Source organism: Phaenicophaeus curvirostris, chromosome 8 (assembly GCF_032191515.1).
Source record: "Phaenicophaeus curvirostris isolate KB17595 chromosome 8, BPBGC_Pcur_1.0, whole genome shotgun sequence".
Lineage (NCBI taxonomy): Eukaryota > Metazoa > Chordata > Aves > Cuculiformes > Cuculidae > Phaenicophaeus > Phaenicophaeus curvirostris.
Window position 1 is genome coordinate 29676174 of NC_091399.1, and position 11160 is coordinate 29687333.

General features: G+C 48.2%; 1 protein-coding gene across 1 annotated transcript; it reads right to left on the bottom strand.

Annotated features, from left to right (window-relative positions):
* Window positions 1-2136: 2136 nt before the first annotated feature.
* Window positions 2137-9732, bottom strand: TMEM275 (transmembrane protein 275). Its single transcript, XM_069862169.1, has 2 exons — window positions 9389-9732; window positions 2137-4736 (listed from the first exon to the last, which is right to left on the bottom strand). The coding sequence occupies exon 2, from the start codon at window positions 4644-4646 to the stop codon at window positions 4098-4100; it is 549 nt and encodes a 182-aa protein (XP_069718270.1). The 5' UTR covers window positions 4647-4736; window positions 9389-9732; the 3' UTR covers window positions 2137-4097.
* Window positions 9733-11160: the final 1428 nt, after the last annotated feature.

Consider the following 11160-nt stretch of genomic DNA (forward strand, 5'->3'; position numbering starts at 1 on the left):
CCATCCTTCCTTGACTCATTTCAAGAGACCATGATGGGCTAAGCTCAGAGGGAGCACAGAAAGGTGATGATATCAATCCTAGACACACAAATACACACAGATATAGCTTCCACCCCTTTACCCCACCACAAATTAAACATCATCTATACCTAGGACTGGGAAGGATCAGCTAAAATAATCCAGTCTAGTCCTTTATCCCCAGAGTGGTTGAATTCAGAACACCCCACAGTCCTTACCCACCTCAGCCCACAAAGCTGCTCCTCCCGTGTCCCTAATAAACTGGAAGCCCACAATTCACACCTTGTCTGTTCAAGAACATATCTAGAGCTTAATGCACACATGCAGAAAAAAGGGTAAATAGAGCTATTGTTGCATTAGCCAAAGCTATGATAGGCAGGAGTCCACAGTGGGTGTAGTGTCTAGGCAACCGGGTCTTCAAGGAGCAGTGGCATTCAAGAGGCAACGTGAACTCCTAGGGATGCTTTTTCCTTGCAGCTAGTTGCACTGGCTAGAAAATCAAGTGGCAGAGCAAGGACCACAAGGTAAAATGCATACAGATAACCATGGGCCACACACTGTGACAGGCTAAGGGAGAAAGGGAGAAGGTTGTTGGCAGAATGAAGGAACAAGCAGGTCAAACGCTTTCTGAGTGCAATTATTTTAATGGGTCTGTCTTTTCCAAATTCCACATTTCACACACATAGATAGTACTTGAAAAAAAGACTCACACCAGAAATGCTGACTCGGAGAACAAGAAACTCTCCTCGTCTCCTGTTATGCAAGGAGGCACAAGATTCACAACATTAGTCACGGCCAATCACAGAGGCAGACAGACACACAGACATGGAAATCTCAAAAGACGGAAAAAGGCAAGAGCAGGGCATTCATGCTTCAGAAAGCAGCAGATGTTCCCATGCCCCCCTTGCTGTGCAGGCAGGCAGCTGGGCTCACGGCCTGGAGTACAGACCCTCTACACCATGGGATAGCATCTCACTGGTTCTACACACCTCTTTGCCCAGGAGTCACCTCTGTCGGTTGTTGTCTCTTGGCTACCAAGGTCGTCAGCTCCTAGAGCAACAGCAGCTTTATGGTGACCTGTGTGTACAGCACAGAAAGAGATCCAGGATCCTGGAGCTGTGTCAGGGTTCCTGATAAGGTACTGGCTGTGATACCACAATACAAGTGTGAACCACACTAAAATCTTAGATGGCCCTCAAAGTCCTGCTTTTGCCCCTGTTCCTGCCCAAAGAGCCTTTGCCTTTGACTTCTATGGGGTCTGCTGCTGTATTAACCATAACTGGTAGCATTTTGTGGTGCAGCTGCGATAAGGATTGATTCCAGTTCACACACTTCAGGCTTTTTGAGCCTTTAGTGAGTAAAGAAAGGAGTTGCATGGTTAACACTTGATTTTATTACTTTTTTTTGGCTCCAAGTGCTCAAATAAAAGTGCTGCAGTAACCATATTCATGAAGGCAATGCCACTAATGGACTTCCAAAAGACTGGTGAGCTAGCGGCTTCAGAATCAAACCTACATCAGCAAGCTCTCCTGCTTAATTGCTACAGCAATCACCAGCAGGCAAAAATCATGGGAGCTTTCGTTCAGCACAGCAGTTCCTATGTGCCAAAGGGCAGCCAGTGCAGGAGACAAAACTCACCCATGAAAATGAGCTCTGAAGGAGATCATGCAGAGATCAAACCATACAGACTTATCCCCCTTCAAGCAATCTCCAGGCTCAGGTGTGCTAATACCAATCCTGTTGCTTGGCAATGTGTTCATCTTTAAAGCAGCTTTAAGTGGAGTTGGGAGTAGGCATTTTCCCTCCTGCGCAGGCAGGGAGCTGAGTGGTAGTAGAATTCAATTGTTTGCCCAGGACCTGGAGGCTGAGCCAAAGACTTAATCCCATGTCTTCTCAGGCCAACACAAACATCATTCTCCTGAGCCTGCTTCTGTCCCTCCTATCCAGCAGACCAGCCCTGCTGAAATCACACTGATGTCATTCCTTGATGTAGAAGGAGTTGTTCGAGGCACCAAACTGTTGGAGCATTCAAGAAGAACCCACTCAAAGACAGAGCGTTTGATTTCCTCTCATCAAGAAATGAAATTCAACCTCATCCTACCCCTCATCCTTCTCCCTCTCTTCCAGTGTTTCCCCTTCAGCCTGTCATGTTTCCTTCAACCGTCTCCCTCCTATAGTATTTCACATCTCTTGTAGACAGAGATGACTGAAGGAAACACGACAAAGGCCCCAGAAAACTTGGGTGGTGTTGGGGGCATGGACTGTTTGCTGGCCCTTACAACACAAGAGCTTGGGGCATCAAAGGGAATTAGTAGGGTGCAGGATGAAAATAACCCAAGGACAGAAAACTTTACAGCCTCTCATGAAACTGTGCAACTCCCTGCTGCAGGATCACAAATAATGAAAGTTGACAGACATTCAAGGCGCAAATGGATTATTTCATGAAGAAGAAATTAATTCAGGGCTACTACATACAGGCACCACTTCTGGCTCAGGAAGACCCTAAGCATCAGTGCACTGGGGGTTGGTGGAGCATTTTGGGCAAGCAACGCCCTATTTTTGCCCTGTCTTTATGCTCTTCTCCAAACCTTGTTCTTGGACTTGTCAGAAAAGGGTTGCTGGTCTAGCTGGGCAATTGGAATGATCTGGCATGGTCACTCTTGTGTACATATGACTTCTTAGTCACTCAGAGTCTCAAGAGCCCCATTTCACGTTCAGGATTTCCATAAACAGAGAACCTATGGAGCTGCTCCTACGCAAAATCCACTGTCCTGCTACTGCTTCCCCACACATCAGTCCTGCCTAGCACAGCTGTCCTTCCACACATTGGTCCCATCTCATAAAACACACGAACATCCCCTACAGGGGTTAGAGCAAAGTACAGCATTAGCACAGCACTGTCTTCCCAACAAAGGTCGCCCAGGGAGGAACACAAAGCCTTTGCAGAATTAATCCATCAGGTTAGGGTCTTTCCAAGGCAGAGGTGGTGTCTTTGCATGGAACAGCTCTAGATAAATTCTCTTCTGCAAACTGATCCCACTGCTCCACAAGCCCATAAGCACATTGAGCAGTAGGTTTCCTGCAGCAACAAGATCCTCTCCTGACTGCTCACTCTGTGTAACAGATCTCATAGACACTTGAGGGAAGGAGAGACAGTCACCATCTTCAAACACAGTTGTACTGAAGTCCACAGAGTTATTTGCTGTCTGCCTGATGTGTGTCCCAGGCCAGCCTTCCACAAAAAGATGGAAAAGAAGCTGCCTAGCACTCAGTACATAATCATTGCCCAAGGATTTCATTTGCAGGCTCCTGCCAAACTCTTGGTTACTGCAAGAGCGTGTCCCCAAGGATTCAGCATGGCTGATCTTCCAAGTTACACACCACACCAAGCAGCATAGCTGCAGCCCAACCTGATTAAAACAAGGGGAGAATACCAGTGCTAGCTGTGATCCTTGTGATTCGTTGTCTCTTAGAGTGGGTGGTAAGGTCACCCAAATGAAGGGCAAGGATTTTCAGTGGAAGGGAGATTGTTCCACACTGCTTTTTCGATAGCAAACACATAGCTTTGTCTCTACTGCCAAAAAGCCTGGCACTAAAAATGCTGAAAACTTCTTGTGGCTGAGTGGCAGCAAGCTATAATTTACTGCATTCTGGCTTCTTTCACATTCAAGAATTGCTTCACTTCTGAGAAGAAAGACCTGTTATTTGTCAGCCCCATGTAGCCACTCCTTCCAGCCATCATATTTCCATGTTATGTTAAACAAATTAATTCATTCCCGTCTTCCTATCTGCTCCTCTGAAAAAGCTGGTCTATTCCCAAGAACTGATAGTCAGCCTTTCACAGCAACATCATTACCAATTTTCTTTTTAAAGCCACGTAATGGTCAAGTTCCTTTCAGTAAAAATCCAGAATTATTTTGCTGTTGCAGCCACATCCCTTAAATTGATTCAGAAAGACCTGTCTGTCTGCTGGCTTTTCACAAGCACCTTCCCCACGCCTCTGGCTGATGGTACATCATGGATTTCCAGCCCATCCATTGCAGCGTCTGGCTGGCTGCTAACAAAAGCTCTGCCTGGGTTTAGGATGCAGTCAGGTCCCTGGGCAAGTTGAGCTGTATTGCCTCTCCTCCTGGAGTGTACTTGGCCACTGGCCCATTGCCTTCCATGGTGAAGAGCTTGCAAGTCTTCGTATTCTCATGGACTGGTGTGGACTTCTTGGAGGAGATGGGAGAATTTGTGGGGCTCAGCTGAACGGCAGTGGTGTCCTGCACCGTGTGCTCGCTAGTTTCAATTTCAAAGGCTGTGTTGCCAGGTTTGATGAGCCCAATGTTGGAACCTGGTTTGGATTTCCTGGCCCCATAAGCTGGGGGCCTCCGGCTGCAGATGCAGCAGGCACCAAAGAACATGAAGGCCACCACCAGCAAGATAGGTCCGATGATGATGGGAGGGTTGTTCACAGGGAGGAAGGTCCCAAAGGCAAAAGCTCCTACTAAAGTGATGTTGATCCCTGCTAGCATGATGCAAAGTCCACAAGCACAGCAGAGAGCAGGGGAGGGGAGGCCCTGAGGTCGTGTCTTTTTCTGGATGGGTTTCTGGGACAAAGAAGCGCTGCTCTTTTCACTGAACATGTTGAGATGAATCTTGGAGGTTGTTTCCGTTGTCACAGACTATACACCCTGTTGAGAAGGCTAGCTCTGGTCTCCTGCTGCTTTGAAATCCTTGGAGAGGAACAGAAAAGCATGCAAGTGTTAGAACAATGAACAAAAAGCACCTTTCTGCCACCATTCAAGGTGAACAGCATCCTCTCCAGGTTTGCTGGCACAGACAACTAAGTATTTATCCAAGTCTGCTCTCAAGTCTGGGCTCTCCCTGTCCTTGGTGGTCGTGTGCAGTCAGCCTCTGGCTGGAACACTGAGCTCAATATACTCAACGCTCTTTGCCATCCAGATGGATGATGTTCAAGTGAATCTTAATATGTGATAGCCCAAAGCCTACATTTGGCTTTGCCTAGAGTCTGAACCACAGCACAGCATTGCAGCAGTGTGGCTGGACAGACAAACCCATATCATGAGCTCAGATGTTTCTCACGTGGCTTTGAGACCTGTGCTGCATACATCTCTTGACTCTCCTCCTACTCCATCTACCTGTCCTTTAAAATACAGGTTCTTCAGGACAGACAATATGTTCTGCTGCCCATTTGGTCTCACAGCGTTTGCCTGAGCAACTGTAAAACCAAACTTACCCAAGGTTCATGCCCAAGCAACACCAGCTCCTGGATGGAGGGTCATGGAAACTGAGATGATGAAGCTGGAAAAGAGCCTGTGTGGGCCCAAGGCAGGAACATATAGCCTTGAATTATAACAGCAGCTTCGCCGTGAGGAGATTATTGGATGTGATAAGAGCTGGCTTTGTGTTTGCTGTACTTTGCTGGGAAGCCAAATTGCCAGAAACCAAGCTGCCAGCAGCTTGCTGGTGATGCCTTTGATTTTATAGGCAGGAGAGCAATTCTCTTCCCAGCCTGATTGCAAACAATAGCGGTCTGCTCTCTCCTACTCCCCTGCCTGACTCCCTAGCCTCTTCCTTCCTCTGCTATCAAACCACTTTCAAAAGGGTTGCTGGGGGAAAATGATATTGCAGAGGTTTCTGCCACAGGAGCCAAAAATCACTGTTGTGCTAGTAACACTACAATGAAAAAAACCCAGACCATCACCCACTACCCTGAAATAGGGCAGGGGGATCAGCTGGGCATTTTCAACATGTTTCCCGGGTTATAAAATTGTCCCACGCCTCCAGCTGAGGCAAAGCTCTCTGCTGCTCTGTCCACTGTCATGTCTCATTTCCTTTGTCTTGGCTTTTTGTTTAGACCTGAATAAAGTGCAGCAGTGAACTTCCAGTGAAGTTCCTATTCAGTAAGACATCAGCTGGAGCTGCCAAGGACCAGGCACATGAAATGATTAAATCCTTCCTCATTGAGGGATGCCTGACTGGGTAGGGTTCTCTCTGCAGGCAAAGATTTTTCAGGAGAACTGAGAGAGTATGAGGCAAGGAAGGGCATTTTCTCCACTAGCCAGGCTAACTGCTTTGCAGCTTTCTCAAGCTGTGTCCTTTTGTTCTGCCAGAGAACCCTCTCACACTGTGGTGGAGATGGAGCCCTGATTCTGCCTCGTTCACCAGTCTAGAACTAGCAGCAAAACATCTTCTCGTTGAAGACACACACTGTTCTCAGCCCAGCTCTTATGGATATGCCAGTCTCAATGTCTGGCACATACACTGGCAGGTACCCCAGTGCAGCTCTTCCCCTCAGTTTGCCCTACATCCTCCCACTACAAAGTGAGTGGCAGGGAACTGCGTGGCTCCTTGTGGTTAACAGATATCACAGATCCACAGCAGCAAGTTTCCCCTCTGCTGACTCCTCAGCACTCACCTGCTTCCACCCTGCAAGAATTCCTCCTCCTGGGAGAGCTGGGCAGCTATCACAGCTGCTGGGCTCTGGCAGGATGCACCATCAAGCTGGCTGACTCTGCTCCTAGGCAAGGCAGGGACCAGAGGTCATGCTTCCACTGGTATTTTCCAGAGGAGCTTCAACCTGTTGCTCATCATATCTGTCAGCAGTCACCTGTAGTGACTCCAAAGAGACCAAGCTGGTTTCTGGCTGCTTTCAAGGTTGCAATGATATCACCCAGCATGGTCCCTGGTAGCTCATTTTCTCTGTCAGGCAGGTTTTGTTCATTGTTACAGGTCTGTGAGTATAGAGAGTTAAACTTGGGCAAAATCCTCATTTACCTCATCAGGCTGTAACAAGGGGAGAGGAAGACAAGAGGGCTTGTTCAGGCACTATTGGCAACGATAATTCAGGGCAGTTTACACAAGAACAGCATGCCCCAATAGATAAAATAGAACCACAGATCTGCCTCAGAAGGATAGATGATGTGAGAGAATGATCCAGCTGTGCTCAGGTTGGGTACCACAGAATCACTAGGTTGGAAAAGACCCACTGGATCATCGAGTCCAACCATTCCCATCAATCGCTAAACCATGGCCCTCAGCAGCTCATCCACCCGTCCCTTAAACCTCTCCAGGGAAGGTGACTCAACCCCCTCCCTGGGCAGCCTGTTCCAGTGCCCAATGACCATAGACTCCCAGGCATCCATGGCCACTTCGGAGAAGGAGAGGGGACCAGGTATACAGTGCAGAAATAGGGACTAGGTATATAATGATGGAGACCTCTCACCTTGCAGTTTGACTGGAGCAACCGTCAGCTGCTCATTTAGCTATTCTAGGATCAGCAGAAATCTCCCAGGTTGGGCTGTGGGATTGGTCAGGCAATGGTAGCTACCTGCCCCCTGACAACTGAAGAAGCAAGAAAGGAAGCTAGCAAATAAACCACTGTAGCTTAAGCAATGATGTGTGCAGCTTGCCAGGAGCCATCTCCTTAGGAGGATCCTTAGGTTGGGTATTTGGGAACACATCAGCATCACCCTGCACAAGAGGTCAGAGACTAGATCAGATAGTATGACAAAACCCACAATCCTGGACCTCCTCAGATACATTCGCAACTGTAAAATATGCATCTGTCAGTTCAAAGGGCCAGTTCTAACACAAGGACCATGACACAGCCCTAAGAGTGAAGCTGTGACAACATGAATCCAAGGGTTTGTGTTGCACACCCTTAGGTGGGGAATACAAGTACTTCGGGTGACTGAGGGAGAAAGCCGCTGAGTACACAGAGATGGCATCAAATAAAATCATAGGGAGCCAGATCTGCCTCATTCATACTGTGTATATGGAGATTATAACCTCAGAAACATGGGACTGAGCTGGACAGAGTGGTCAAAATTAGCACTGTGTTGAGATCTCAGTTAAACTGTGTGAGAAATTCAGGGGTTTGCCACACCCTTTCTATAGCTGCACCACAACGGTTCCAGTCATGCTGTATCCAAGACAAAAGTTTTTTACCATCCTCTTTGCTTAGGACATCTACATGGGGCAACAGACCTTTCCCAGAAGAAAGCAATGGAGTCATTGGAGAATCTAATCTGCTCCCATCAGCTTGGGGCGGAATTACCTCAGAAGACAGCAGCACCACAGGGCTAGGACATGACTTGCACAGATGGCACCAAGTAACCAACAGTAGATAGAAGACAACATGTTTGGGCTGGGAACATTCAGAAAGTGGATCACTGATTACTTTTGTCTTGATCTCCATACAAAAAAATAGTAGGGATTCAGGGGGGATTCCTATTAGGAAACCCCATGAAATGGGGATGAGAAAGCCAGCAGAGCGGTGGAGCATAACAACAAACCAAAGCTACGAGTTGCCTTACACCATCCTCTACCTGGTAAGGCCCTGCAACAACACGAAGTCTACCCCTATTTTGAGTGCCATGTACAACAGAAGCATCTTTGTTCTCCTGTTATCTCCTGTAGCACAGGGGAGAAGAGTCTCTCTTCATCCCCATTGCAGTCACAAGAACTTTTTGATGCGGGTCACTGCTGACCTGCCTGAGGATATCTGGCAGCTGTTACGTTCCTGCTTCTACTTCAGCCAAGGTAACTGGTTCAAAAATGACCAACTTTCTTGCCAACCGAATTATCCTGTCCAAAATGATCGACTTCCTTTCCATCAGGAGAGGAAAAAGTTCTGTTTGGGCTCTCTGTGTGAAATAGGCTCTTTTCGTAGAATCATAGAATCGCCAGCTTGGAAAATACCCACTGGATCATCGAGTCCAACCATTCCTAGTGGGGAGAGTCTGAGTTTCTTCTCCAAACAACATTTCAGCTTGAAATGTGTGGCTGCCAAACACTGCTACACACACACAAAAAAAATCTACATATCCAAGATAGAGTGATGGAAATACAGAGGCTATAGTGATTCCTTCCAGGGAAATATCCATCCCTTCCCTCCCTATATTCTCAGGGGGACAAACAGAGAAGTTAATTCCTAGCTCTGAGAGTTCCTAGAGCTCCAAGGGCATGCTAACATCTGCAGCATTTTGGGAGCATCATTTAAAGCCGTATCAGCAGCAGCGAGATGCACAGCTAAACACACTTCTCTCTTAGTTGCAATGAGGAGGATCGAGCTGTCATCCTTCCACGCAGCTTCATCGCAGCCAAAATATTTGACAGAGCCCAGATGAGTCTCCTTTTGAGAGGTGTGATGGCAGAGTGAAATAATGAGAGTGATCAGCAAACAGAAATTGCAGTCAGACAGCCGTCACCACCCCACACAGAGAGACAGACTCACAAAGACACACACATGCACCCGTTGGCTCTCAGGAGAAGCGCGAGACTTTTTCCCTGGGCAAAGTAGTGGGAAACTCTTTGGCAGGGCCAGAGGGAGCCTCAGTGCCTGGAAGGAGAGGACACTTACCTGGGATGGAGCGTGGAGCTGGGAAGGGCGATGGAGACAGCAAGTGCCTCAGGTCTCCCCTTCACCCTTTAGTCAGGGATGACAAAGCCATGGCTTGTCCCAGCAGGGTCGGGGCTGGAAGCCCAGCTGTGCCCCAGGAGGAGGATCTCACACGTCTCCTTCCCTCTCTTCACCGACCTCGGGAAACTTTGCTCGGCTGCCTGGGGAGCCCCGGGCAGCTCCTGGGAGAGCTCAGCGGGCTCTGTGCGAGCTTGAACGCCTTCTCCCCACTTTCCTCCTTCCCCTGGGAGGATGACGTTCATCTCCCTAGGCAGGAGGGGGTTCAGGCGAAGCATCGCTGCCCCGCAGCATCCTCTCCCTCCTCCTCCAGCCGCCTCCCCCGCTGTCCGGCTGCCTCTCACCCTCTCCCAGCGCCTTCTTTTTCTTCTCCACGGCTGCAGCTCCCGCCCCCTTCAGCTGACAGAGGTGCCCGGAGCAGAACAGCCCCTTTGTCCTCCTCCCGAGGGGCAGCCCCAGCCCCAGCCCCGCTCCGGCAGCCCCCGGGGCGGAGAACAAAGCGAGAGGAGGGGGAAACCACCACCAGATGCCAAGGAATGAGATGCAGGCGCTCCGGTTGCTGCAGAGAGGCAGGGATCTCTTCAAGGCAAGAGGTTTGAAATGCACGTTGTGAATAAAAAAAAAATAATTAATTAAATAAATAAATAAAAACCAAACCCAAAATACAACTGGTGTCCGGATGCCTTTGGATCCTGGAGGGATGCAGAATTCTCTGCTGGTCGGCTGGCAGTGAGGGATGCTGAGACAGGACCTCCCAGAGGTGGAAACACAGGGTGAGGGAGCTGGGAAATCCAAAATACCACCCTCAGATGCAAAACTAATGTTTTAACGTGGCAATCAGATCTCAGGTACACTTAAAGGTACTTGCTGTGAAAACATGCTTGATGCTAGACCCTGTTGCAAGCATAGTCAAGATCTTAACACCCATCTTAAGAAGCCAATTGCTGACTGTAGAGTTGGTGACCACAGGAAACAAGGCAAGCTGCGGGTAATAAATAATACTATAGATAATCCTTTCACGGCTTAAACAGTGCCGACACTCACATGCCCTCATCTGCTCTTCATGCCCACACTGCTGTAACCAACCCAGATGCTGCCAGTGACAACTGAACAGAAGCTTTTCTCCTGCTTATAAGAAAAATCTTATACAAATTGGGTTGGAGCTGATTGAACATGAATCATGCTCCCCCCTTTTCCAAATGACTGCTTTCATGATCTCTAGAGAGGGAGAAGGAGAAAGGTAACACAGAGATTGTGAAAAACAAAGGTCAAAGAAAGAAATCACTGAGAAGGAATGAACACTTCTCTCTGTTCTCCAGGCACTACTCCAGCCTGAGTATTCTTAATACAGCAGCATCCTCTACTGCACCACATCACATTTCACCTTGCAGGTCATCCCAGAAATTCAAGCAAAAACAAGCTTTGCAGAAAGGGATTCAGCCCCTGCTGGGGAAGGCAACTCTGTTTTCTCCTTAGCTCAGGTAACCTTAACAGCACACTGTGTGACTTGAACAAGAGGTCAGGAAGGTATCAGAAAAGCAGTGCTTCTAGAAAGAAATAACCATAAAATCTCATTTCAGTCCCTTCCTGGAATGCAGCATTTCCTCTAGGGATTCTCTGGCCCTGTAACATGAAGTCCCCAATGACTTAGTGTACTCATCCCTACCTGAAAAGTCATGGGTGAGTGCCCAGTGCAAGATATTCTGGAGAAAATC

Bases quoted from the DNA above. Each gene is read 5' to 3' on its own strand.
- TMEM275 (XM_069862169.1), bottom strand. From the start codon at position 4,646: ATGTTCAGTGAAAAGAGCAGCGCTTCTTTGTCCCAGAAACCCATCCAG.